General features: G+C 41.4%; 2 protein-coding genes and 1 long non-coding RNA gene across 7 annotated transcripts in view; 2 read left to right on the forward strand and 1 right to left on the reverse strand.

Annotated features, from left to right (window-relative positions):
• Positions 1-332: 332 nt before the first annotated feature.
• On the reverse strand, positions 333-6,148 carry LOC143497257 (syntaxin-11-like). 2 transcript variants are annotated; one of them, XM_076993142.1, is made up of 2 exons: positions 6,030-6,148; positions 333-1,904 (listed from the first exon to the last, which is right to left on the reverse strand). In XM_076993142.1, the coding sequence occupies exon 2, from the start codon at positions 1,896-1,898 to the stop codon at positions 999-1,001; it is 900 nt and encodes a 299-aa protein (XP_076849257.1). In that variant the 5' UTR covers positions 1,899-1,904; positions 6,030-6,148; the 3' UTR covers positions 333-998. The 2 variants fall into 2 exon arrangements, with proteins under 2 accessions (XP_076849257.1, XP_076849256.1); XM_076993141.1 differs by lacking the exon at positions 6,030-6,148 and adding an exon at positions 2,707-2,853.
• On the forward strand, positions 3,242-5,115 carry LOC143497258 (syntaxin-11-like). Of its 3 annotated transcripts, none has more exons than XM_076993143.1 (2): positions 3,242-3,314; positions 3,972-5,115. In XM_076993143.1, exon 2 carries the CDS (start codon positions 3,984-3,986, stop codon positions 4,854-4,856), a length of 873 nt encoding a protein of 290 aa, XP_076849258.1. In that variant the 5' UTR covers positions 3,242-3,314; positions 3,972-3,983; the 3' UTR covers positions 4,857-5,115. The 3 variants fall into 3 exon arrangements, with proteins under 3 accessions (XP_076849258.1, XP_076849259.1, XP_076849260.1); XM_076993144.1 differs by lacking the exon at positions 3,242-3,314 and adding an exon at positions 3,332-3,480; XM_076993145.1 differs by lacking the exon at positions 3,242-3,314 and adding an exon at positions 3,336-3,561.
• The window catches only part of LOC143497260 (uncharacterized), a 37,138-nt gene continuing 17,238 nt past the window's right edge, over positions 6,149-26,048 (forward strand). Inside the window, exons 1-2 of one of the 2 annotated variants that reach the window (XR_013125763.1) lie at positions 6,149-6,409; positions 6,620-6,692. This is a non-coding gene — a long non-coding RNA (uncharacterized LOC143497260). Of the gene's footprint in view, positions 6,693-26,048 lie in introns of both variants that reach the window. The other variant, XR_013125762.1, reaches the window with a different exon arrangement.

Consider the following 26,048-nt stretch of genomic DNA (forward strand, 5'->3'; position numbering starts at 1 on the left):
TGGGTTAGTAACCAACTCTTTAGTAATATTCATCTGATAATACCAGTCTGTCTAGATTCCTGGCAAATGTAAGAAGGTAAAACTAAAAATATTTAGAAGTATTCTTTTAAATCACATCACAGTGATGTATATATGTATATATATATACATCACAGTGATGTGATTTAAAAGAATACTTCTAAATATTTTTAGTTTTACCTTCTATATATATATTGTTTTATCTTAAATTAGACTAATTGATGAGGATTTTGTTTTTCTAATCTAACACATCAACATGAATCAGCTGTGAAACATTAACCAAAACTAATCCATGGACAAATCTTGAAAACTCGTTTATAACCAGATGTAACCAAATGGTGTGGTGGTTTTTTTTTTTTTTTTACTTTTTAAACATGTCAAACTTAGACTTTACATAACTTTACTTCTTTTTTCCAGGATAAGTTTATGGTATCTCAGGTTGGAAGGAACCTGTGCACAGATTTACACCAATAAGAAAACTGGAGGAATTCTATCTTTCCTCATTCTCAAAGATTTTCTTAACTGTAAGAAGTAGAAGTAATCCACATTCCACATATGACCAGATTAAATAATCTAATGTATTAAATAATCTAATGTATGAATGTAAATGGTATTTTAATTTTGGTTTTTCATTTATGTGTGTGTGTTTATGCAGTTTCTAATGATACATAGCCATATGAATAAAAATTATATTTTAGGTAGTCATATCAAAAACACACACTAAAGTAAATGAGTGGTAGTAATTATTGTAAATATCCCCTGCTCACCCATCCTTCCCTTACGCTCGTGACAGGTGTGGCTTGTGGACTATACTCCCTTCATGTGAACACTGACCTCGCTGAACACTTTACTCTTAATATATCAGACGCAAATCATGTCTTTGTTATGCCAAACTAAAATTGTTAACAAACATTTGGCACAAAGCATTTTAGGACAACACGGTGGTCAAACCCAGGGTAAAACATCTTTGGGCCAGCTGATCACTTCATGCATGGAAAGCAACCACAGAACATCTTCCTGAGTGGATTTTTGCTGTCGTGTTTCTTTGCTCGGCCGAGTTTGTACAGGGCCTCGCTTAGCACGGCGTCAGTCTTCTGAACATTGGTGTAGATGTAATCCATCATGGGCCCTTGCTCTTCCACAAGCATCGCCACATCCAGGAACACCTCATGGATGCTCCTGAGACGGTTCTCCAACTCTAGCAGGTCACGGTGTCTGCTCTCTATCTGGCTCAGCGCAGAGCGCGCGGTCTTCCCCTCGGAGAGGACGTTCTCGCTGAAGACGTTCCACTGGCCGTTCTCCAGCATCTCCTCGATCTGCTCTCCCGACACCTCTCGGCCCACGATCTCCATCTGCCGCTGGATGTGCGTCTTGCACGTCTCCCGGTGGTTCATCTCCGCATCGTTGTACTCCATCATTGCTTGCCGGAAGTTGTTGCTCAGGCCGGCGTATTGCGTACGTGCGATCCTGGCCACGGCGGAGTTAATCCCATGCTCTTCTTCCAGCTCCTTGGCACGAGAGTCAATCTTATGAAGGCGAGCCAGCAGATTTTCCCCACGGGTTTTGATGTCAGCCACGACGGCATTGGAGTCGCGCTTTACAGTGCTGGTCCGAGTCGGCTCATTGAGCAAGCGTGTGTTCTGGTCTCGAAGCCGCTTGACATCCAGGCGGATGAGCTGAATCTCACGCCTGGCGTCCTGGGCCTCTTCAAACACGGCCTCCATCTCATCGCTGTTGTCATAAATGATGGCCTGCTGAGGGAAGTCATCTTCTAAGTCCACGTTGCTGAATGAATCGGAACCCGACTCGGCAAATTCCAGCTCTTCCAAATTACTGCTGGACTCAGAGAGAGCCTGCAGGTGGCTGAACCTGTCCCGCATGGCTGCCTTAGGTGAGAATGAAAGAGAAATATCAATAGCACACTCTTACTGTACATTTATTAGGCTCTGTGATTTCAGATTTGGCCACATGGTGAAGTGAACTCAGATACCCCCTTATTATTCAGGATAACCACCATCACACATGATTTCATCTTCAGTTAAACTTCTCTTACAACAGTTTTAAAATTGAAAAGGCATCCAATGTTATGTAAAATGTAAATCTAGAAAGAAATGTAAATTGTCTTTTAAATGTAAATCTTCATCTTCAACTAAAACAAAAGCAGTTTCCACCGGCTTAGAGACAGAAAGGTGGCAAGTTCTTCCCTATGAAAGGCCACCAAAAGACAATGGGTTCTTCTCAGTAAAACTATCTAAGGGTGGCGTCACTCACCAAACAAGTTTGCACAGACAGTTTAGATCTTACTTATTTTCTAACATCAACTATTTGTGTCAAGAAAGGAAATAAATGATGTAAACACATTTTAAGAAATATAAATACATATATGTATACTCTAAGTTATGACATGCATATTTGTTAATTTTTCAAAACATTTTACACATTTATTGTTACTAAAAAAGCTGACTTAAACCAACAGAAAATCAGATTCAAATCATTACAAGGACAAAAATAATGACATAAAACTCTCATAGTAATAGATCAGACCCCCAGGTCACTACTTTATAGTAATGTATTATCTTTATACTAACGTATTGCTTCTTAACCATAAAGTATTAGGCTACAATTATTTTACTCATAAAAAAAAACAATAGAATCTCCAATCCGATTAATTTTTTTGTTTCACAATACCTTAATGATCTGCAAGGAATACCTCTACTGAGAACCAGACGAAATCACGTCCTACATGTTCCATAACATCTTACATGACTCGGGTTTTCCTGCAACTAGGAGACATTTATCAGCGTGCGCAAAAGAATGTGCATTCCAGGGCGCACCTTTTACGCAAGACGCGCACTTAAAATAGCCTGATTGGTCTGGCACTTGTCTGATACTGTAAGGTCGGTGGTGCATTTATTTTCAATTAACTTCAGATCTTTGTGCCTATGTGATGCACATGGATAAGCGTTCCTTACAATGTACACCTGATTACATATCACTAGTGCAGTCTTTTCTAGCTTCGGCTAGAATAAAACAACGTGAAGTTACTAAAAAAGAAAAGGAAAAACGAGCCAACTGCTGTAATAAGCATTCGTAAAGCCACACACATTGCTGTAACACACATTGTTAGAGAGAGACACTATGGACGTTTCCAGTTTCCGAACAGTGCTGCCCTCTTTAGGCCAGTGAGAGTCGCGTCATCGCTGAAAACAGGCGGCAGGTAAACACCGCGCGATCTACGCGTCATCTTCACGGAATTTCCGCAAAACCATTGCTTCAATATCAACACATCTACGCAGGTTAGTGTCAAGTTTTTTGCGTCACGTTTTTGCCATGCAACGGATAATGAAATGTAAACATGTTTTACGTTAATGTATAGTATACTGTTAATTAAGAAATGCCTTCGTCGGCAGTGAATATTTTTAAGAAAGTGGATTTTCTGACATTTCGAACTGGGTTAAACAGGTACTGTCGGGTAGTACTTGATACCTGTAGTATCAATCGTTCTTATTATCAGAGAAAGGTTTGTTCGCATCGCCGGAAAGGGTTTGTATTATCAATAATATGGACCCCTTTTTATTAGTTTATGCAATTTTCTCAAGGTTTTACCTTGTTGTTAAACCGGAACAGTGGATTTGTTTAAGGTAGCTAACGTTAAATGCCAGCAGAGCTAAGAGAGAAAACACAGGATACAAACCATAGGACGATGTTTATATGTTTTAGGTGTAGATTAAAGTACTAATTCAGACAGATGGAAAAAAAATAAATGTTTGGTAAATGCATGAAGAAAATCCATTTAATTACAAAATAACTCCTCAAACAACAGAAAAAAACTAGTTTGTCTTGTTTTGCAAGGTCGTCATATGCAAATAGCTTCACAGAGTCAGACAGAAGGCTGTGAATGCCAAAATATTCCTATTTGTCTTGTAACACAATACCCCTACATTTCTTTTCAGCTTTTCACTGCTATGAGGGACAGATTAAGGCACCTTCAGGCATTTGCAGAGTCCAATGGCCCTGTGAAGCAGGTGGAAAACTCAGAAACACAGCCTCCACCTTCCAGCGGGCATCATGAGCAGCCTCCCCAGGAGGACAGCACCAGCGCCGAGATGGAGGCCGTGCTGGACGAGGCTCACGACATCCGACGGGACATTCAGCTCGTTCTTCTGGATGTGAAGCACCTCAAAGAGCAGAACGCTTACGTTCGCTCCGACATGCCAAACTGCACTGCCGTCGGGCATGACTCCAACGCCATCGCGGCCCACATCAAGGCTCGAGCGGAGGACCTGCTCGCGCGCCTTCGTGGGATGGACGCCCGGGCCAAGGAGCTGGAGGAGAAGCACGGCGTCGACGCTGCCGTTTCTCGAATTGCTCGTGCGCAGTACGCCGGCCTGAGCAGCGGCTTCCGCCGCGCGATGATGGAGTACAACGAGGCCGAGACGAGCCACCGGGAGACGTGCAAGACGCACATCCAACGGCAGATGGAGATCGTGGGCCGAGAGGTGACGGGAGAGCAGATCGAGGAGATGCTGGAGACCGGCCAGTGGAACGTCTTCAGCGAGAACATCCTCTCCGAGGGGAAGACCGCATGCTCTGCGCTGAGCCAGATAGAGAGCAGACACGCAGAACTCCTGGAGCTGGAGAAACGTATTCGGAGCATTCACGAAGTGTTCCTGGACGTGGCCATGCTGGTGGAAGAGCAGGACTCGATGATTGACTACATTTACACCAATGTTCAGAAGACCGATGCCGAAGTAAAGAATGTCCTGATAAAGCTTGAGAGAGCCAAGAGATATGACAAGGGTAATCCCTTCAAGAAGATTTTTTCCAGGAAGCGTTGATCAGCCAACACTCATTTCATATTTTCATTGCTGTACTGGTTTTGCCGAGTACTATTTGAGATGCAACAAGTTTCAGGTTCTTTATAGTCAAGGTGGTTGCAGGAAAAAGAAGTATGATAGACTGTGTCATAAAGATGTTTATTCAGAATTAAGTTCAGAATAAAGATCTGTTGTTATTGTTACTGATGTGCTCATACAGTGGAGGATGTGTATGTGTGTAGGTTTGTGTTAACCTAATAAACTATACATGTAAATAGCATGTCTGAACATTTTTCATTGCATTACAATGAGTTTGTTACAATAACCGCATTCAATATTTAATTCTGTGACACATGTCTGACTTAGAAATGTTTTCTAAAATACTTTTCAGAAAGGCTGGCGAGGGCCTGGCCTGGGGCCACTGCTACTTCAGTGCTGGGACAAGCCCAAGCACTCACAGAGTACCCTGATGAGATGTGCTTGAAAGTTCAGAAGTTGGAGGGACTGGCCAATGACATAGTGAGAGACCCAAACTGGAATAGTTCGTTGTGTATATCATTTGAACTGGTAATATAGTCACTCAGATCTCTTGATTTTCTATTCTAATGTGGATTCACACTAGAAGAAAACTTCACCTTGGTTTATGCTTCATTCCAGGTCACATGCCTAAAAACCATTTATAGTCCATAAAATCACATATAAAGTTATATTCACAGGCATCAATTAAAGGTTGTCAACACTATGTTTTAATTGAATATATGTCAAACTCCTAAAGCATTTCATTAAAATTAACATCCTAACTGCTGAATATATTTGAGACTGAACACTGAAATATTCCTTCATGATTTCTCCTAATACTGAAGATGCATGCAGGTACTAAAAGTTCATTTTCCTGGCCACAGAGGAATACATTTCATTCAGGTTTATTGAAAACATTCAGGTACAAAATTGGAACCAAACTTGAGTCAGAAGTAAAAGCACAGATCATAACCAGGGTATCAGGAAAGGCCAACAAACACTACCAAAAGCACACAAAGCAAAGGTCAAAAACAAGGGAGTACAAATCAAAGATGGCTAAAAACATAAACACTGCAGGAATGGCTTCACAGAGAGCTATATCAAACACAAGGTTAAATAGGAAGAAGGTAATGAAATTAATAAAACAGTCTGCATGTGTATAGAGTACAGTGTTACCTTGAGTTATAAACAGCTCCACTTGGGAATTTTTTGAGTTACGAACATCGGTATGAACGTGGGATTACGAATCTTGCTCGAGTTACGAAACTCTGAGTTCCCGGATGCTGCCGGTAGTTGGCGCATCTCTCATTGTGAAGACGTTGTACGTTTTACAACCCTTTTTAGTTATTTAGTACGTTTATTGTGCACATCATGACTTCCAATAAGGTAGTAAGTGAATGACATCCGCGATAAGAAGAGGAGTAGTTTGTCCATTGAGTTGAAGCAGGAGATAATTGAAAAACACGAACGAGGAACGCGTGTCATTGGCCTAGCAAAGTTATACGACAGAAGTGCCTCGACATGTACGATATTGAAACAAAAAGACACAATCAAAGGTGATAGAACAGCGAAAATCACTACAATTTTAACACAAGTAAGGTCGTCTGTGCACGAAGAAATGGAGAAGCCATTGTAAAAGAAAAGGAATTCGCCCTCAGTCAAAGCGTCATTTTTACAATTTGCGTAATTTTTTTGTACATAAAGTTCAGTTTGTGTTTACTGTAAAGTGTACAATAGTGCTGTATCTACGCTTCTTTCCGTGCCAGTATGTAGCCTACCTGTACAGCACTTATCCCTCCTTCCCCCCTTCTCCTCAGCCGCTATCCGTTAGCCGCCAAGGTAAGATTACACCTTTTCTTACTGTATTTTTTTTAAATATTTTTCTTTTATTTACTTATTTCGTTGTGTAATTTGAAATTTTACGTGTGTGTTTAATTAGAAACGTATTTCTTTCATACTTTATAAAATGTGGGGGACTTGTCAGAGGGCTGGAACGGATTAATCCCATTTCTATTATTTTAAATGGGGAAAATTCGTTTGAGTTACGAACTTTTCTACTTACTAACATGGCTCTGGAACTAATTAAATTCGTAACTCGAGGTACCAATTCGCTACCTTGGAGACCGATCAGTATTTTGGGGAGGGAGACCTCTAGCGGCACTAGCAGATATTACGTCCATGTGACTGAGCGGAGACAGACCTGACAGGAAGAGAATGGCCAGTGTTTCCATATAAATAATGCATTCCTATAGTACAGAATAGTCTAATTTGTGTCTGTGGCACAATACAATAGGCTGGCTAATATCAGTCTGGTTCACATAGTCTGCAACTGAACCACCCATAATTAAAATAACAGCCATTTGTGCTTGCACAAATGACTATAGAAATGTTTACTTGCTTTGAGTTGCCTTACACAATACATGAAAGATGCGCTGATACACATGATTCCTTATTGCTACCTGCTCATAAGGATGAATAAGAACATTGGGATGTGAAACGTGACGTATAAATAGGTGTGTCCCAAAACCATCTCCTTGTTTGAACTATGAGATTTTTAATGTGTAAATACCTTAATTGTGTATGCTTTCAAACATGGTTCAAACGTTCACAGAGGATTACTCAGCATGTATCATGTCATTATAAGAACAGCTAGGCATGAATCAGACTGCTACAATAAACAAGCAAAACAATGAAAAGTATATCTACGCTTCTTCTACGCTGAAGGAGGATGTAGCTAGCTAGATGGTAGCTAGCTTCTGTTGTAATGTTGACCTCCAGCGTGCTACAGGTTCACATGTTTTTGAACAAACAGTCAGAAACAGACTCCATGAGGGTGGCAAGAGGGCCTGACATCCTCTTGTGGGACGTGTGCCCAGCACCAAGCAGCTCAATTAGCAATTGGCAGAGTGCACCAGGATTGGCAGAGTGCACCAGGATTGGCAGGTCTGCTAGTGGTAACCTGTTAACATTGAGCACGTGACAGATGGAAGATGCTGTGGTGAATGCTACACTGCCTGCGACATCACCCAGCATGACCCGTTTGGCAGTGGGTCAGTGATGGTCTCGAGAAGGTCACTCAAACCTGTGATAGCCACTGGTACCCTGACTGCTGTTAAGATCAGTTCTGCTTCAGGTTTAATTACAAAAAAAAGAATTGCAAAACAAATCATAAACACACTATAGACCAACAGCTCACAGCCAGCTCGTCCTCCAACCATTTGATCTTCAGTTAGGTTAGGTTAGGTTCAGTCAGTTAAGGTATCTTTGCCTTTTTCACAAAACAAGGAGAGGCAGACTTTTCCAGACATGTAAGACATGTAAGTATGTACACTGTTGTATATACTGTCAATAGAAATGTCCAGGGGGCCACAACAAACATTAAAACCAACACTTTCATGGATAAGGAAACCTAAAAACGTGACCAAGAGGTTAGAAACAAAATGGATGTTTTAGGGTATCTAACGGCTGCTTTGAGTCACGGGTCAAAACAGACTATTAACATAAGAGATGCTAACACAAGATGAAGTATAAAACGCTTTTGGTAGTTATCATACTTTACCAGCAGAGGTCACTATAAACCACAAAACAAATATCTCTATATAGATTTGCTGAGTATAGATGAAATGCTGAGACGAACAGTTTAGGCTTAAATTCATATTTTCAGCTGCTGTCAGTCTAGGAGAAAACTAAATGTTGTGCTTGCCTCTTCTACAAAAGATAATCATAGAATGCAGTGTTTTTTCCACCATTACCTAGAGGACGAGTGTCAGACCATAATAAGATGTGGAAAAGTTTACTTTCCTTTATATAAAGTCATCATAGAATAATAATCACAACAACCCTCCCTGTGTGGAAGAATTTCTGTAGTCCATTTTTAACCTAGCTGACTATTGCACAGTCTGTCTGATGCAGTTCTATGCAAACACTGGTCAGTCTTTCATATTGACCGCCTGACAGTTTTATGACCCAAAGCCACGTCACACCTGAGCTGCCAGCCATCACCCATCCACAAACCATCCATTAGCATCAGTTAAAATGAAGAGAGAGCAGAGGGCCATTGGATTCTTATAACACGTACATCCACAAAGGGGGAGCTGAACATTTGATCGGGGGACTTTACATCAAAGTCATTTATTGGGATTTTGAAACCAACAATCACATTTAAATCTGGTTGTGATGAACTCAGGTACGCTGTGGTTAATAAGAACACAGAAGGGGGTGTTTGCTGCTCGGTTGTAGCTATTCAGATGCAGATGTTATGTACAATATTTAATTACAACTGCAAATTTTGGGCTGTCTCGGATTTGTACAGTTGTACAGTTCTGTAGCTACGAATGCCTGCCCTGTGAATGACATTCATACTTATTCTCTGTTGGAAGTAGGATCAAATTGAGGTCTCTTTGTTGAGAGCCAAAAAGAATAAGCTTACAAGTGATATTGCACTGAGGTGTTATTCTAAAATAATAAAACAATGTGGAACCTGTTTTTAGATAAAACAAGAACATGTTGTACTTGTCTTTGGAACTGCCAAGCTCCCCATATAAGCAAATGTTTGTCTTACCAATGAAAGACAATATATACCCTGCCAGAGATAAAATATTCAAATGAGATCAATTCTGGTCAAGAATACCAAATGCATTTTACCAACCTAAAGATTGCAGCATTACTGACATCTGCTGGTTTTTTAATGGTTTAGACATGCCAGCCATGGACTCCAGCCAACCCTGATATTCAGTAGTTTTTTTCATTGTTGGATCCTTTCTCTGTGATTCACTAAATTTAAACATTTAATATACGGTTGCACTCATTTCTGGACAACGTTGAATATGCATAAAAACAGTCTAGCTCCATAATCTACACCAGTGTTTTTGCCTTTCCAGTGTTTTTGAATAGGGTCCCTGTGTCACCATATTGGATGTTAGTGTTTCTTTCCCTCCCTTACAGTACAGCTCCGTCAAACCCCTTCTGCTGTCGTCCAGGTCGTTCCATTGAATTTGGAATGTTAAGCAGTTTTTCAGTAGACGGCCCAGTGTGGTGACCCAGTGAAGTCCACTTTGGGACTGCGCTCATTATCCGGCTTGGAAATGCTCGTAAAAACCAGGCTATTTTTCCTCCGCCACTCCTTTCGTTCCCGCTCTTTGACTTTAACTATGAAAGGTGAGTCAGGCTTTCCAACACCAGGCCAACCTAATCCTGTCACAAATGAGCTCTCACTGTGCGAACTCCTCGTAAAAATCGTGTTGGTTGTTTCAGCAAGGGAACACCGTGTTTACGCCATATTTACTGTTTCACACATAAAATGGTGAGACAACAGGGTATCTGCGTGTTGCAGTAATGCTGCCCCACCGAGTGGTTTGCTGTGAATTTATGGAGGTTGACTGAATAATCACTTTCAGTTTTGACTTGTTTTGTACTTGTTTTAGATTGAACACAGTAGGTGAGAGAGACTATGGCTTGCACAAAAGTGTGTTGGAACTGGGATTATTTGGGACGTTTGTCTTTTTGTGATGCATTCCGGTTTTGTTATCGTCTCATCATGAGGAAATATGTCCCTGCAATATCACACCTGCTGCATTATCTTTTCTTGGCCTCTCCATTGAAGAAGGCATCTAGGCGAACAGTATCTAGTTCTCGTATCTCCAAACAGCCATCTGAGATTTTGACTCACGCGTTGAAATAAAACCAGAATTGTGGAGACCGGACTCCAGCACACTTTTGTGATTTCTCTTTTCAAACAAGAAAATTACCCGATGAATTTAATCAGGTGTTCACACTTCTGCTTATGCCTTACATTTGTAGCCTATTTAAATGCTAATGTGGTGTTATGCACCCCATATGAAATATTTTGTTCATGAATGCAGTTTTATGTTTTAAGTTTAAATAATTTATCTAATGCTGATTGTTTCTCTCTCTGCAAGTGAATTCTTTCAGTAGTCTGTGGAGTTCTTTCAGTGGTCTGAAGTTCTGTCAGTGGTCTGTGGAGTTCATTCAGTGGTCTGGAGTTCTTTCAGTAGTCTGTGGAGTTCTTTCAGTGGTCTGTGGAGTTCTTTCAGTGGTCTGTGGAGTTCATTCAGTGGTCTGGAGTTTATTCAGTGGTCTGGAGTTCTTTCAGTAGTCTGTGGAGTTCTTTCAGTAGTCTGTGGAGTTCTTTCAGTAGTCTGTGGAGTTCTATCAGTGGTCTATGAAGTTTTTCAGTGATCTGTAGAGTTCTTTCAGTAATCTGTGTCCTCTCAGTGGTCTATGAACATCAGAACCATGAACGCTGTTGAACTCTCAAAGATAGCTTATAATTGAATGGCAAATGACCTTTTTTAGTAAGTGACTATGAAATGACTAATGGAAAAACTGAGCACAAAGAATGGATGGTGGTAGCTAGCAAGAGTCTAGGAAGAGGCAGGCACACTGGCTGTAGTGGAGTGATGGCAGATTGATTTCTTGGTGCCTCTTACATTCAGAGCAGTGTTGCTTTGACTGTTGAAGCTGGCAGCACTTGAAGAAAAGGAACTATGTGCTGATTATGTGCTGCAATTGCAAGGAATAACAAACTGGGGATTTAAGAATTTACTTGTCGATCAAGTACTAAATGAGTCATGTAATCACATGATTTCTTATAGTTTCTTAAAATAAACAAGCCTTGTCAAATTGGGTGCTTAAACTTTCCACATCATTGGAATCAAAGTGAGAAATTGTCTGTATGCACATGTGAAGCTCATATTCCGATAAAAACATTGTTTGAAATAATAAGTAAGCCATAACTGTTGTATATCTTTGATGTTAACAATAAAAATAAATAGTTATAAAACTGATTTATCAGGAGTTGGATTTTCTGACTGATTTAGAGTGTGATTTATGATAAATCATGCATGAATCATGCACTGCTCTATCACAACCTATCAGTTCCTGTCCAATCAGAATGGCCCGCATGCTTTCCCATTGTAAAACAGGTGTTCTCAGTCTAGACCTCAGGGCCCCTCAGACTCCCAACATTTTTATTCCATTACACCTTCTAACACACCTGTCCCAAGTATGCAGAAGTCTGCCTTGCTGTATTACCTTCCACAGGTGTGTTCGAAGCGGGAATAGCCGTGGACGTTATCTGATTGTTTGAACCTTTCCACTGAACAGTAACTTTATGTTCACCATGCAAACCATTCTGACAACACACAGTTTCTTCAGTCGGACAATCATGTGTAAAGATTGTTCAAAGCAACTCTATAAGCAAAGAGGTTTTTTAAATTTGTGTCTATGGTGTTGGTGTTGGAACACAGAGTGAGTGAGACAAAAAAGACCAAAGAACAAAACCAGTAGTGAAAAATCCATCAAAACTCCATAATAAAGCCTGGGTCACACCCTGGAGCCCAACAGTGGGTAATAAATCAGTTTAATACCCAAGTCTACATTTTACAAGCTCTCTTGCTTGGAGGTTCCTCATATTACTCAAATGTTTAATTAGAGCAATGTAGGATGTTTGTAGGAATGGTGGTTTAACACATAACAACTCGTAGATCATGTTTGGAATACACAGCGTCTGTTATTTGTATTTCAGAGTCCATGGCTAAAGTCTATTCATTTCTGATATTGTATAAAGAACATCTGCCTCTCTAGCATTTCAAATTATCATCTGGCCAGCTTGTTTTGCCACAGGGAATGCCTAAGATGTTTCTTAAGTGTTCTTTACCTGCATGTTAGCTTATGAGATCCTGAGGGCCTCCCCAGTTATGGCTTGAAAGTCTGTGCTGACCAAGTATCAGGGGTGTTCACAGACATATACATCTGTTGTGTCTACCTGTGATCTCAACATGTTTTAAGAATATATTTGTTCTGGTTGATATTCCAGTGGAGGCATAGAAATGTTTGGGAAAGACAGCAGTGGAGTTTTTGACTGGGTTATTTAACAGAATCTTGGAAGGGCAGAAGATGCCTGAGGAGTGGAGACGAAGCATAATGGTGCCGATTTTCAAGAATGTTAATGGAGAAGTATAGGGAAGGACAGAAGGAGTTACATTGTGTGTTTGTTGACTTAGAGAAAGCTTATGATAGAGTACCGAGACAGGCGCTGTGGTATTGTATGAGGAAGTCAGGAGTAGCAGAAAATTATGTGAGGGTGGTGCAGGATATGTATGAGAACAGTGTGACAGCAGTGAGATGTGCGGTAGGAATGACAGACGGGTTTAAAGTGGGGATGGACTACATCACGGATCAGCCCTGAGTCCCTTCCTGTTCGCAGTTGTCATGGACAGACTGACGGATGAGCTTAGGCAGGAGTCCCCTTGGACAATGATGTTTGCTGATGACATTGTGATCTGTAGTGTGAATAGGGAGCAGGTGGAGGTGAGCTTGGAAAGATGGAGATATGCTTTGGAGAGCAGGGGAATGAAAGTGAGCAGGAGTAAAACAGAGTACATGTGTGTGAATGAGAGGGTGGACAGGTCCAGTTACAAGGAGTTGATTTGGTGAAAGTTGACGAGTTTACCTACTTAGGGTCGAGGGTACAGAGTAATGGAGGAAGTGAAAGGGAGGTAAAGAAGAGAGTGCAGGCATAAAGTGTCTGGGGTGATGTGTGATAGAAGGGTGTCGGCTAGAATGAAAGGAAAGATCTATTGGACAGTAGTGAGACCTGCTATGTTGTATGGACTGGAGACAGTGGCACTGACAAAGAGACAGGTGAGGGAGATGGAGGTGTCTGAGATGAAGATGTTGAGATTCTCATTTGGAGTGACGAGGAAGGATAAGATCAGAAATGAGTTTATTAGAGGGACGGCACATGTAGCATGTTTTAGAGATAAAGTTAGAGAAGCGAGATTGAGTTGGTTTGGACATGTACAGAGGAGGGAGGAGAGGTATATTGGTAGGAGGGTCTTGAGGATGGAACTTCCAGGCAACAGGAGGAGAGGTAGACCTATGAGGAGGTTTATGGATGCAGTGGTAGAGGATATGAGGGTGGCTGGTGTGTCAGTGGAGGACACTCAGGACAGGGCCAGATGGAGGAGTTTGATCCGCTGTGGCAACCCCTAAACGGGAATTGCCGAAACAAGAAGAAGAAGAAGAAAAAAAAGAAGAAGATTTGTTCTGGTTCCTCAGACACCTATAACTTCCTTCCCCAGTGGGTACTATTGCTGACCGCTCTAGTCATGAAGCGTTTGGAGCAGTCACTGCCCTTGTGGGCCGTATCTCTGACACTGATGAGGAAGTGAAAGCCCTGGCTGTATGGTGCCCTGATAACCTCTCTATAAACACAAAACAAAAGAGATGAGAGTGTGCCACAGGAAGGCAGGGAGGTTACACCCTTTAACACATTGACAGACCCAAGGTGGAGCAGGTCTACAGTCACGTATTTGTTGTAGTAGACCTCCAGTGACCTCACATGGTCCCGCCACGCTGACACAGTTATGACGGAACTCGACAATGTTTCTCCTCCCCGAAGTCGAAAGAGGTTTGGTATGCCTGGAGATTTCCTGCGCACCATTTAGGGCGTCCTGTGTGGCTGCATCAGTGCCCTCTTGTTCTGACCACAGCCACAAGAACGTACACTGAGTGGTGAGGTCAGCTGGACACCCCACACACGCCTCATTCATGAGGGAACATCCATCTCTATATGACACTTATAATAAAACGGTGCCTGAGCAAGGCCTGGAAAGTCACCAAGGACAAAGGGGCAGGCAGGCCACTCTCCACCGAGCTGCTTCCATCCAGGATGGTGCCTCCAAAGCATTCTTCATAAGCAGACACAGAACCAGCTTTTATCTTCAAGCCATCAGGCTTCTGGACAGCCAATGAACACACGGAACCGTTTATTTGCCCCTCTCATAGTCATTTCATGTTTTTACTTGTGCTAGAGTCTCCCATCACTGGTCCATTCAACACACTGCTGTTCGCTTCCCGAATGTTGAGCAATCCTACTGCACATGTGGACTTTGAAGTTCCTGGTTAAGATTTTAATTTACTGCTGCTACCGTTTCACTCTTTCTGCCCCCTTTTACTATAAATAAAAATTAGACCTACATATCTCAGTTGTAGACCTGTATGTTTTTGTGTATTTATAAGATTAGGTTTTGTTATATGTTTAGCAGATGTAGACCAGGGCTTGTGAGGGCTGTGTATAGAAAAATGCAGACTTTGACATAGGTTTTAGTCTGCCAAGTGGGTGATAATAGAGCTTATGCATCCTACCACCAACTTTGCAGCACAGTAATACTGTAGTATATGTTATTGCAGAGTCCTGCTGTTATAGCAAATTTTTATGTTTTTTTAATTCTGAGTTCAGTGTCGAACGGGGCAGAGCATGAATAAGATCTCAGTAGAACTCGGTGTGCTGTCATGCATCACTATGCAGCTGGAGCTGCAGGTTCCTGGTGCATTGTGTGACGCTCCCTCAGGAGATCAGCGGAGCATGCTGCCTTGTGTCCTTCCCGCTCTGCTTTGACCTCCCGTCAGCATTTGACATCACGTCTCAGAACTGCACTCCTCCAGTTCTTCTTCTCCTTAAGTTGCGCATCACTCTCAGGACGGCTGAACTGTGGGGTGTTTTGTATGCCGTGTCTTTTAATGAGAAGCTAGCAGTTCCTGAAAAGGGAGTTCGACTCCTTGCTGTCAACTGTGGCTTTTGTTTGTCTAACGCACGTGCAGCCCATGACCTGAGCGGTGCATGCGCAGAGGAAATACTCGTGTCCAACCGAAACAACGCTTTCCAGTCTGCAAAACCGGAGCGCGGCTGGTTTTGGAACAAACCAGCCCTGTTGAAACACACTGGTGAAGGCCAAAGAAAACACTGTGTTTGCTTCCTCCCTGGCAGGAGCGATGACTTTGGTTTACTCGTTCTGCCTCCAGGACTCAGACCCAGTAACTCTGGCTTTGCTGACAGAGGCAACACAACTGTCTGTGCTATTTTGGATGTCACTGTGACAAGGTTCTGTTTTCTCTCACGGAGGTGAACCGTAAATGCAGCTTGGAAGAAAGAATTGTAAATTAAATCAGTGCACAGAGCTTCTGCGAGGACTCTGATAAACCGCCTACGATTCTTAAGCACATGGTTTGTAGGGGTTTATCAAAATGCTCCATTCATCCACAGTACTTCAGTTCTTCAGATGTTGTCAAGACAATGCATTTTATAAAGATAAAAAATAAGTAGTAAATTACAGTTTCCAGAGACAGAGTTTCCTTCCAGAGTTTCCTAGCTTCCTGTTCCTAGGTGGGTTTTCTCCAGGTACTCCGGTTTCCTCCCACTGTCCGAAGACATGTGTGAGGTTGATTGGTCACTGTAAATTGCCTCTGTGTGTGTGTGTGTGTGTGTGTGTGTGTGTGTGTGTGTGTGTGTGTGTGTGTGTGTGTGTGTGTGTGTGTGTGTGTGTGTGTGTGTGTGTGTGTGTGTGTGTTGGCCATGTGGTGGACTGGAGACCTGCCCATGGTGTACCCTGCCTTCGCCTGGAGATACTGGGATTGGCTCCAGCCCCCCTGTGACCCTGACTAGTGGGATATACACACACACACAGTCACCGGCCACTTTATTAGGTACACCTTTTGCCTTCAGAACTGCCGTAATCCTTTGTGGCATAGATTCAACAAGGTACTGTAAGCATTCCTCAGAGAGTCTGGTCCATATTAACATGATAGCATCACGCAGTTGCTGCAGATTTGTCAACTGCACATCCATGATGTGAATCTGCCGTTCCACCACATCCCAAAGGTGCTCTATTGGATTGACATCTGGTGACTGTGGAGGCCATTAGAGTACAGTGAACTCATTATCATGTCCAAGAAACCAGTCTGAGATGATTCGCGCTTTATGACATGGCACGTTATCCTGCTGGAAGTAGCCATGTTTTATATTTTAAGGGAAATTAATTTGTATTTGTTTTAAATTATTAATCATTATGAATATGATGGCTTCAAGATCATTGTGTCATTAGCAATCCAGTTCTGTATTATAGAGTATTATCAGTGGATGCTGTATATACTTAGAACAAAAAAATAAAAATAAAACACAAGCCTTAACTGTGATGCTACATTTCAGCATGATGCTTTTAATCAGGAAGAGGGAGCCCTTGCTCCCTGGCCAAGCCTTCTAGTATCATCACGCTCTTGTTTATTTGTAAGACGTCAACCAGTAACCATCATCTCTTGTGGTCTTTAACAGCCAATAATCGGCAGCCTCGGTTAACTGGTCTGACCGCACATACTGGGCTGGGACCAGGCGCAGTGTTGCATGCGCTGTCCTCGAAAACCCAGGCGGAGCAACATCTGTCTGTGTGGTGTAGCGCTTGCCGCCCATGTTTGTGGGTGGTGCTGTGCACTATTTTGGAGGCCTGGTCTGGCAGAGAGGGCGGTGGGTGATGTGGAGAAGAAGCACGCTGGCGTCTGGGCTCCTGGGGCCTTCGGCGGAGACACTCTCCAAGCATTACCATACCATAATGTTCAGTTGGCTGTTGCGGCAGTGCTGAAAATGATACCGAGTCGCTTGGATGCGGATTTTCATGCAAAGAGTGTGACTGCAAGGACCGGCAAATTTTGCTGGTGTTGTCAGTTGTCCTAAAAGAAGGAACATTTGGAAAACAATATGATACTTATGACAACAGCATCAGTAAAAAAATTTTTTTATTTTTGACTGCACATGCCTAAGCAGAGGGGTAACTACAGCCACAAGGCAGTGTGCACTCACACACCTCCACAAGCACCCCAGAACCCTCAAGCACCGATTACCCCCGACAACGTGCCACGTCACCCACGTTACTGCTCCCCCTCACGTGAACACAGACGGGCCACACCTGCTCATGATTAGGTTAGGGCCAAATTAACCCACATTAACTACCAACAGCTTATGCCTGCTGTTCTACCCAGCCTATTTGCTTCTGTTTATGTTGTTTATGTGCCTTTTTATACAGTGGCTTTTGTTGGTATTTCTTTTTTTGCTTCTGACTCGCTCATCTGTCTCAAAATGTCAGCTCAGGGCTGAGGTTCCTCTCGGTAACTTCCTCTCGGTTGAGTTCACCTCACCAATTTCATAAGTGCAATTTAGCTCTAGGTTGATATGAGTTTTGGGTCCAGTCCTGGACCGGTTGGCTTCCCTCTTACAAAGACATGCAGTCTTTACTTATTTTGTAGTTTGCACCTTTGCATAATCAGTACTTCAGTCGCCATTGGTAGAACTTTGTATCTGTTATAACATTGCAGGTGCTGTTATAGTGTCACGGTGAGGCGGCCCCCTACCGGCCGCCTCCGTCCACAGCGGCTGTTGTTGTTGTTGTTGTTTTGTGACGTCATGTGCGTCCCTCAGGTGGGCGGAGCCTGTGATCCGTCTCACCTGAGGGTCGTTTGTTTGCCTATATATGTCTTGTCTTTGTACCAGTTGACCACTGGTCATTATATCCTTAATTTGGATCTTTTGCACGGGTTTTGGTTTGCACACTTTCTATTAAACCATCCTTTTTTCCTGAGACTTGGCGTGATCGCTTCCTTTTAGTTGCTCACCCCGGCCCGTCACATATAGGTTATGTAAGATTGGTGTCATGGACTAGAGCAGCGGTCCCCAATCTTTTTTGTGCCACGGACCGATTACATGTCAGACAATATTTTCACGGACCAGCCTTTAAAGGGTGGGGGGGTAAATACGACTAACTAAAATGATACTACTGGCATAAAAACTATCTCACCAGACGCACAGGCGGATGTAATTGGGAAGAAAATCCCAATTCTTTTTCCAAAATAAAATCACTTAGACTCTGATCATCGATTAAAATGATTCTGTGCGGCCCGGTAGCAAATGACCCACAGACCAGTACCGGTCCACGGCCCGGTGGTAGGTGGATTAGAGTACACCTTCTTGCACAAAATGGCTTGAGGAGTGGACAGAATGAAATGTCTAATGTTTAGTTAATTACTCTTCTGAAGGGTAATTTGACATGACAAAATGCACATTTAATAACAAAATTAATTAGATATAATGAAAAATTAATATATAATATTATTATAATAATATATATAATTAATATATAGCATGATTTGCCAGACAACAGAAGCAGTAAATGCAAGTTAGTTAATTTACTGAAGATAGTATGCTCTGTAAAATATACATGAAGGTATAATATTGAGTTAGCTATCAAAGAATAAATTAATATTTAGAGCTGTTCAAAATATCAGACAGCATTATTAAAGTGTAAATATTCCTATGTCAGATGTATGGATAAAAACAGTAAGATTTTAGCATACAGGGTGTAACTCATTTCTTATGGTTGACACAAGAATCTAGAATTTAGTTCCTGATAAAAAATAAACCATTAAAAGTGAAGGTGTGCCCAGAACTGACAGTTAAGCTTCCTGCAGTTTTATATAATGTTGGTGAGGGATCAAAGGCTTGGAATACAAACATGCATATTTTTAAATCACACACTATATTGCAAAGATTACATTTGGACTTCACTGGTGAATTTCAAATGAAATCAGCATGAAATTTGCATGAAAACACTGCAGGACTGACCCAAGATGGAAATAACCTTCAAACGTAACCTGTAGGATCTGGCTCCTTCTGTAAAAAGACGAGGGTTGAATGCCTGGCATCCAGGGTTTAGCCACGTGGCAAAGCCCATAAAGTGCAGCCCTCTTTTTATTTGTCCCTCTTCCAACATACACGCCTCCTTTCAACTTGAAGCTGCTCAGAGCTGGATTAAGAGGGGTGTTTTCTCCACCTCGCGCTCAGTGCAGAGGTGAACAGTAGACAGAAGACCTCATTTGACTCAGAAGAGAGCTTGAATGACATTTGGAACGAATCTGTTTGGATGAGTTTACATGCAAACTAAATGCTTGTAAATCAGATTATGAAACAGTTGCATATTATGAAGAAATTATGTCTTATTTATGATTAAGTATGATCTTTCAAGACAAAATCTCAGGAATTATTGCCAAAAAATGTTGATCAATGCACAAATTTACCCATTTACCCTACTTAAGAAGCTTTTGGTTTTAGAGTTAAATATACAGATTTTCAAGGATGTTGTATTTGTTCCTGTATGACGAAAATGTTCCTTTGCATGATAATGAGAGATTTAGGGAGTGATTTCACAGATTTGGTTTGAAAAGTAGACATTAAAATACCTTTACTTTCAATATCTGTCAGACATTTGTATTGTTTTTCATGGCCATGCAGGGATTTATCATTGTCTTCCAAAATAGGTAAACTTTCCACAACATGTTATTATAGGTTAAGGTTAGCATGTACATAGACATGCTCCAGAGTCAGCCCAGAGACTAAACATGTTCGCAGTAATGGCATTCTCCTGTGTGAAGAACACACACACACACACACACACACACACACACACACACACACACACACACACACACACACACACACAACCTCCCTGGATGGAGAATGTTGTTTATCTGCATCCTACAGTGTTACCCCACCAGGCCGGAGGCACCAAGCCAGATTGGGTGATGTAGACCAGGTGTGAACAAAACTCCTTCAGGGGGTATAACACATTATAGAGGAGGCTGAAACTTCATTTTTACAATTTTACATGCTTAACGATTTTATGTATCCAACTGAAGGGTAGACTCTTCTTTACATAAAATTATTGCTAACAAAGAAACATATTTTATATGTTAACTACCAAGGGGGTGGTTATAAGTAAATGACAGTTCTGTATCCTATATGACTCCAATAAAAATCTGTATTTTAGACTTATTTTTTCTTGCCAGGGCCATCTACAATGAAAATTCAAAAGGTATGTGTAGCTTGAAAGCAAGTCAGAACTAAGAGTGAACTTAAAATTCAAGCCACAACAAAACATGAAAATATGAAAGATGGCCCTGTAAAACTCTAAAGAGAGACTGTATGACTGTATGTAGTGCGAGTGTGACTGAAGTGTGAGACAGCTGTCCCATGTCGAATAAAGAGAGAGGAGACGGACGCAGCTGACTAAAGTCCTCAGGGTTTAATGGAAGTACATGTAGAAGTATAGAGGACACTGGATGAAAGGAAAGGCCCGAAGGCGGAGGTGAGCAGAGTCAGAGTAATGGGCTGAAACAGGTCGGTAACAAGAATCAATACACCTGAAAGGTTCAGAAACATTAGGCAAACAACACTTCACAAAGTGACAATGTCCTAACAATCCCATTTTATATGTTTCAGATGAAATGCTAATACAATATGCAAAATCAGTTATAAGAAAGTTTTTGTCAGCTGTCTGATTTTGAACTTATGTTTTTTTTCTGTGTTTTGAAGGAATGCTTGGATTCTAGATATAAGTTTACTAGAAGTCATAAGATGGATTAGGTCTGCCATAAACAAAATCTTCCCACGAATTCTTAAGCACAAAAAAAGTTTGATTTTCATTAAAGGCACAAGGAACTCACTCTTTCTTGGTTTTCTCAAATTTGTTAGAACATTCATAGAAAACTCAGATCCCCGTATAACTGAACAATTAAATGCACCCACACTGTCTTCATAAGACACGTGACATTGGGAGTTGACACATAATTAGAGCAAAGTTTCGAATAATTATTCTTTCACATGTATTGTTTTGGCTTAATTGTGGGAAATGTATTTCATGGGAGACGTGAGAGTGTTTATAAGCCCTCTGACACTGGAATTTTGGGATGGTTTCCTTCTGCTTTTCTTTGAGTACCATAAATTGTCACTTTCTTGCATCTTTTATTAGCGATGGGTGTTTGGGGAAGATGAAGATGAATCCCAGGCAAGAGGAAATGCCAGACGTACCTAGATAAGGCAGCTCTATTAGTTTGTATTGAAGTGCACTGCAGGCGATCATGCCTGTAAAGATCAAACATGAGAAAACCCTCACAAATCAGTTGTGCTACCACTAAGAAACCCAAAGAACCAACCCCCATAACAAATATGCTTGTTTTTTGCACCCCATGTGGACTAGTAGCGCTGGTCTACTTCCTGTAACTATAACGATGCTCTTTGGAAGAATCCAATATAACCGGCAGAATATATTAGGCTCCCAGGCCCAGTCTGTGCAGATCTATCCCAGTCATCTGGTTGCTATCGAGGATGGTGGGAAGGTGTAAATCAGCATGTGGCAGTGGAATTTAGCAAAGCGAGGAAAAAACACAAACCACATTAAAGGGAACATGTAAGGCTGCCGACCCATAAGGCCGCTCTTCCTTCCACCATTATCCTATTGTTTTTCCATTGACACTTTATATTGGATTCTTTAAAAGCATACAGCCATAAATGTCCTCTTGCATTTTCCAGGTCTGCATGAATCTATATGTCTGCCATTTTTGGCATTGCTGAGTTTTCCAGTTTTTTTGCCTTCCTGTGTGGTTGGTTGAAGTGAGCGACAATTTAGAGAAATTGTGCATTCAGCAATGTGGCTGGAAAGGTGACAATGATTTGAGGGACCTGTTAAAGGAAGGAAGTGCTAAAAAGAATTTCTCCCCACTTAACTCCGATGTTTACATAAAAAGCTACAACTACTGTGTAATTGTGGTCAGTTAAATATTACCTTCATATTAAGCAACTGAACTGTTTAACATTATTCTGTGGTAGCAGAATAGGTAAGAATAGAAGTCTGACAAACAAATCCGATGTAGAAATGTTTCACCCAGGGTGGACTATTTTAGACTTTTAGACATGTCACATCAAGAAACCAAACCACTTGAAATATACAATTATTACCAAAATACACCACCAGCAACTACACATGAAATTTTAACATGTATAACTACTTTCTGACAGTAGTATAACTACTTTTTGATTGAAGGTTTTAATATCCTGTTCAAAACATCATCCGAACAAACAAACAAAGAAATGCTCAGTGAATATCTAAAGCAACATAATTTTCACACAAAATATGAAAAAAAGACCCAATACCTTTTTCCCACAGCAGAAACATCCGACCCTATTCTCAGCTGTTCATCCCAATGTTATGTCAAATATATTTAATCTCTCCTTTTTATTCTACGGCAGATGCTTTACGAGTAAGCGGCTTCAATTGGGCGAGTCTTGACGGATAAGCGAATTCGGCAATGCAAAATGGCAACTATGTCCATTTCCTCTCCGTACTGCCTTGTGGCCTTTGTGTCTTTAGAATGGCTTAAATTGGATGAGCCACAGGTTCATTAGTCACATTCATCAGCGCTGAAGATATTTGCTGGAGTTTTCCCACATTACTCGGCCTGCTGGTGCTCCCCTGGGAAGAGCCGGGTCTGGCCTCTCCGCAGGCCGCACTTGATGACATTGAGACTGGGCACAATTGGTGCGTGTCTCAAAAGGCTTGGTTGCCATGATTCGAAATGAGGAATGTGTTGGAGACAATGGACATCTGGAGTCTGATTCTTGCGTATGTTGGCATTGAGGCTTTTGTCACTGGTTGTGAAGGTGGAAGGTAGTGGAATAGAGTGTTTTTTTTTCCTGCAGCATATCAACATCTTTTTGTGGCATATGTAATGCAGCTGATAGCGTATGAAGTTGTCTTGTAATTCATGCATTCGAATAATATGATTTGGTAACTACAGCTTAAACTAACGATTGCGCATTCCACTTATCTCCGGTTTTAGATTTAATTATGTGTTACACAGTCTAAAACGGCCTTTTTCTGAGCTTCCAAGTGGACTTTTAATCCTTCTTAGGTGTGTAGTGGGAAATGCATAATGCACAGACGTGAAAGAGAGCCTTAACCAACTGTACACAAACCTTGTAGAATGACCTGCTGTAAGCCCCTTTACACTGATCTGGCAAAGTGGCAGAACAATCACTCCCTTTGGAGAAATTAGGATGTTTTATTCCTGTTTCTAAAGAAAGCCCGCTAAGCTTACTAAGAGGAGAAAGCTACAGGTATCAAGTCCTGCCCAGTAAGTAGACAAATGTCTCTTTTCAAGGAGAGTAATGTCCCCATCATTTTTGACATAAGTAAGTGTAATACACATTGAACCGTTCTTCTTTTCACTGCCCTAACCAATCGTATAAGAGTAGTTCTGACAGCACTTCTGACAGTGCAGGTTCCCACCTTTGTGGAGATGTAGTCCCTCCTCTGCTGTAGTTGTTGTAGTCACAGTATTGGCTGTAGCTGTAGCTGTCTGGTCAGACTGTACATACAGCATAGGTGAGGATCAGTTGAGGCTTCCCCCAACAACCTCAGTGAGCTTTATATGAATGCAAAGTATAGGGCAGGTAAAACACGGACAGGAACTAGACTGTGTTTGCCAGTCCCCCATCCTCCTTTATATGTCTGTGCACTTGTACAGTTGTAGTTTATAAATTACTTGCTAAGCATCAGTGAAGCAAACTCATGGGCTTGGAATGCAAATGCTCTGGTAACCACGTTTCACGGTTTGTGGCGTGGTGCCCCTCCTAGAAGCCAGGTGGGAGGTCAGGCAGGGGTTTGGGGTGGGAGTTTGGACAAAGTCTGGAGATGTGGCTTCACTTGCAAATGTAGGGTCTAATTTAGGCAAGATTATCTCAGTGTAGCCCTGACGGCCTTAATACCAAGTAGGGAGGAGGGAAATTGAGGGGGGGGGGGGGGGGGGGGTTACAAATACCAGTGCTGCCCCCCCCCTTCTTTCCAATCATCATATGTCCTCCACTCTGATTGAGTTGCTGGTCAACTTCTGTTCAGGCCTGCCGCACTTTGTGCAGACACATCACAGCTGTCAGGTACTCTCTGACCTCATAGGTCCACACACCTGAACTGGGTGAAACACAATACAGTGAGAGTGCTCCTGTTTGCTTATGTAAAACTGCACACAACTGTCACCTTTGAAGTCGCTTTGAGGTTTCTTTACAATGTCAGACTTCGATAAATAAAACTAAGCATCATCTCACCTTCTGGCCACATGTGTTGATAGATGAAGTACAGCTGTCACCTCAATGTCTGATAAGACCCCTCTACAGACTTTTACACACCATAATCTTCTCTTTCTTCCTCCTTTCAACCTTCCCTACATCTTTCAAATTTAATCTTTGTTAGAAGTTTGCAAACCAATTTGCAAATCTCAATACAGATAAAGCACATGTAATTTACCATCTACAAATGGCAATTCATATAACATATATAAACTCAGCAAAGATTCACTGACCAGTCATTGACAACCATCTATAGGTACCTAGTGTATATTTTTAGTTCAGGTTTTAAGGTTGTTTCCTGGAAAGCTAAGAAAATAAATAATTTGTCCCAGTTATTTTAATTAACAGCTGGCAACAACTAAGCAAAATCTGATAGGTTAAGCAAATAAAGTCTGGTGTCTGGCCTCATTTATGTCATTTCACGTGCTTATTAGTGTTGGTCATAGTCAGAAAAATAGTTCAGAAAATCCAGCTGGGAATTAAAACCAAAAAATAGCCTCTTTGTTGTGGTTAGACTTCCAAAAAAACTCTCTTTAATTTGATAATGAACATGTAGATAAATGCTTGGTTGCTAAGTAAGTAACCATTTTCTAAGCTCTATAATAACAGGGTTTTTGTGTAATTTATAACACTAAAGTTTGAGGAAGCATACAAATTGTGCCCTTTTTCATCAATTGTGGTGGTTTCCCTCCAAACAGTTTTAGTACAAATTTTACTATTTACCATTTACAACTGCCATCAAGGGTGATGGATGCAGCTGTTTATGGATCATTCAAGTTTTGGAGTTGTTTTTGTTGTTATATATTTGTTGTTTGAAAGCGCTTTTATTATATTGAATAGTATTGCCTTGTGCTTTGATACAGGGAGTTGAGTCTGTGATGGCAACACTGCTGAAGTGAAGGTGTGGTTCTGGTATTGTGTGGGACACCACAGGAGTCCCAGTACACAGCACTAACCAGCTGTGAGCGATAGGAAAAGACAGGAAGATTAGGCAGACGTGTGCATCGGGCTTGAATCACGTATACACTGGGACTGAATCACGTGTGCATTGGGACTTAATCGCGTGTGCATTGGGACTCAATCGCGTGTGCATCTGGACTAGGTGCTTGTTTAGTATTCACAAATCATTTGTAGAAGCTATCCAGATTTGGATGAAATACCTTGAAAGTTTTAAAAGTAAAACTAAATACTTTTAGGGATTATTCTAGGGTCTAGGGATTATTCTTGTTGTGACATGTACATGGAGTTGTTATATAAAGAACTAATATATATGTATCTTAGTTCTTATATATACATTATATATATATGTATATTAACCGGGCTGAAATAAACACTTGTGTGTGTACATACACAAGTTTTTTTCAGCCCCGGTTAAGTGGTTATTTAAATCT

Source organism: Brachyhypopomus gauderio, unplaced genomic scaffold (genome assembly GCF_052324685.1).
Source record: "Brachyhypopomus gauderio isolate BG-103 unplaced genomic scaffold, BGAUD_0.2 sc104, whole genome shotgun sequence".
NCBI lineage: Eukaryota > Metazoa > Chordata > Actinopteri > Gymnotiformes > Hypopomidae > Brachyhypopomus > Brachyhypopomus gauderio.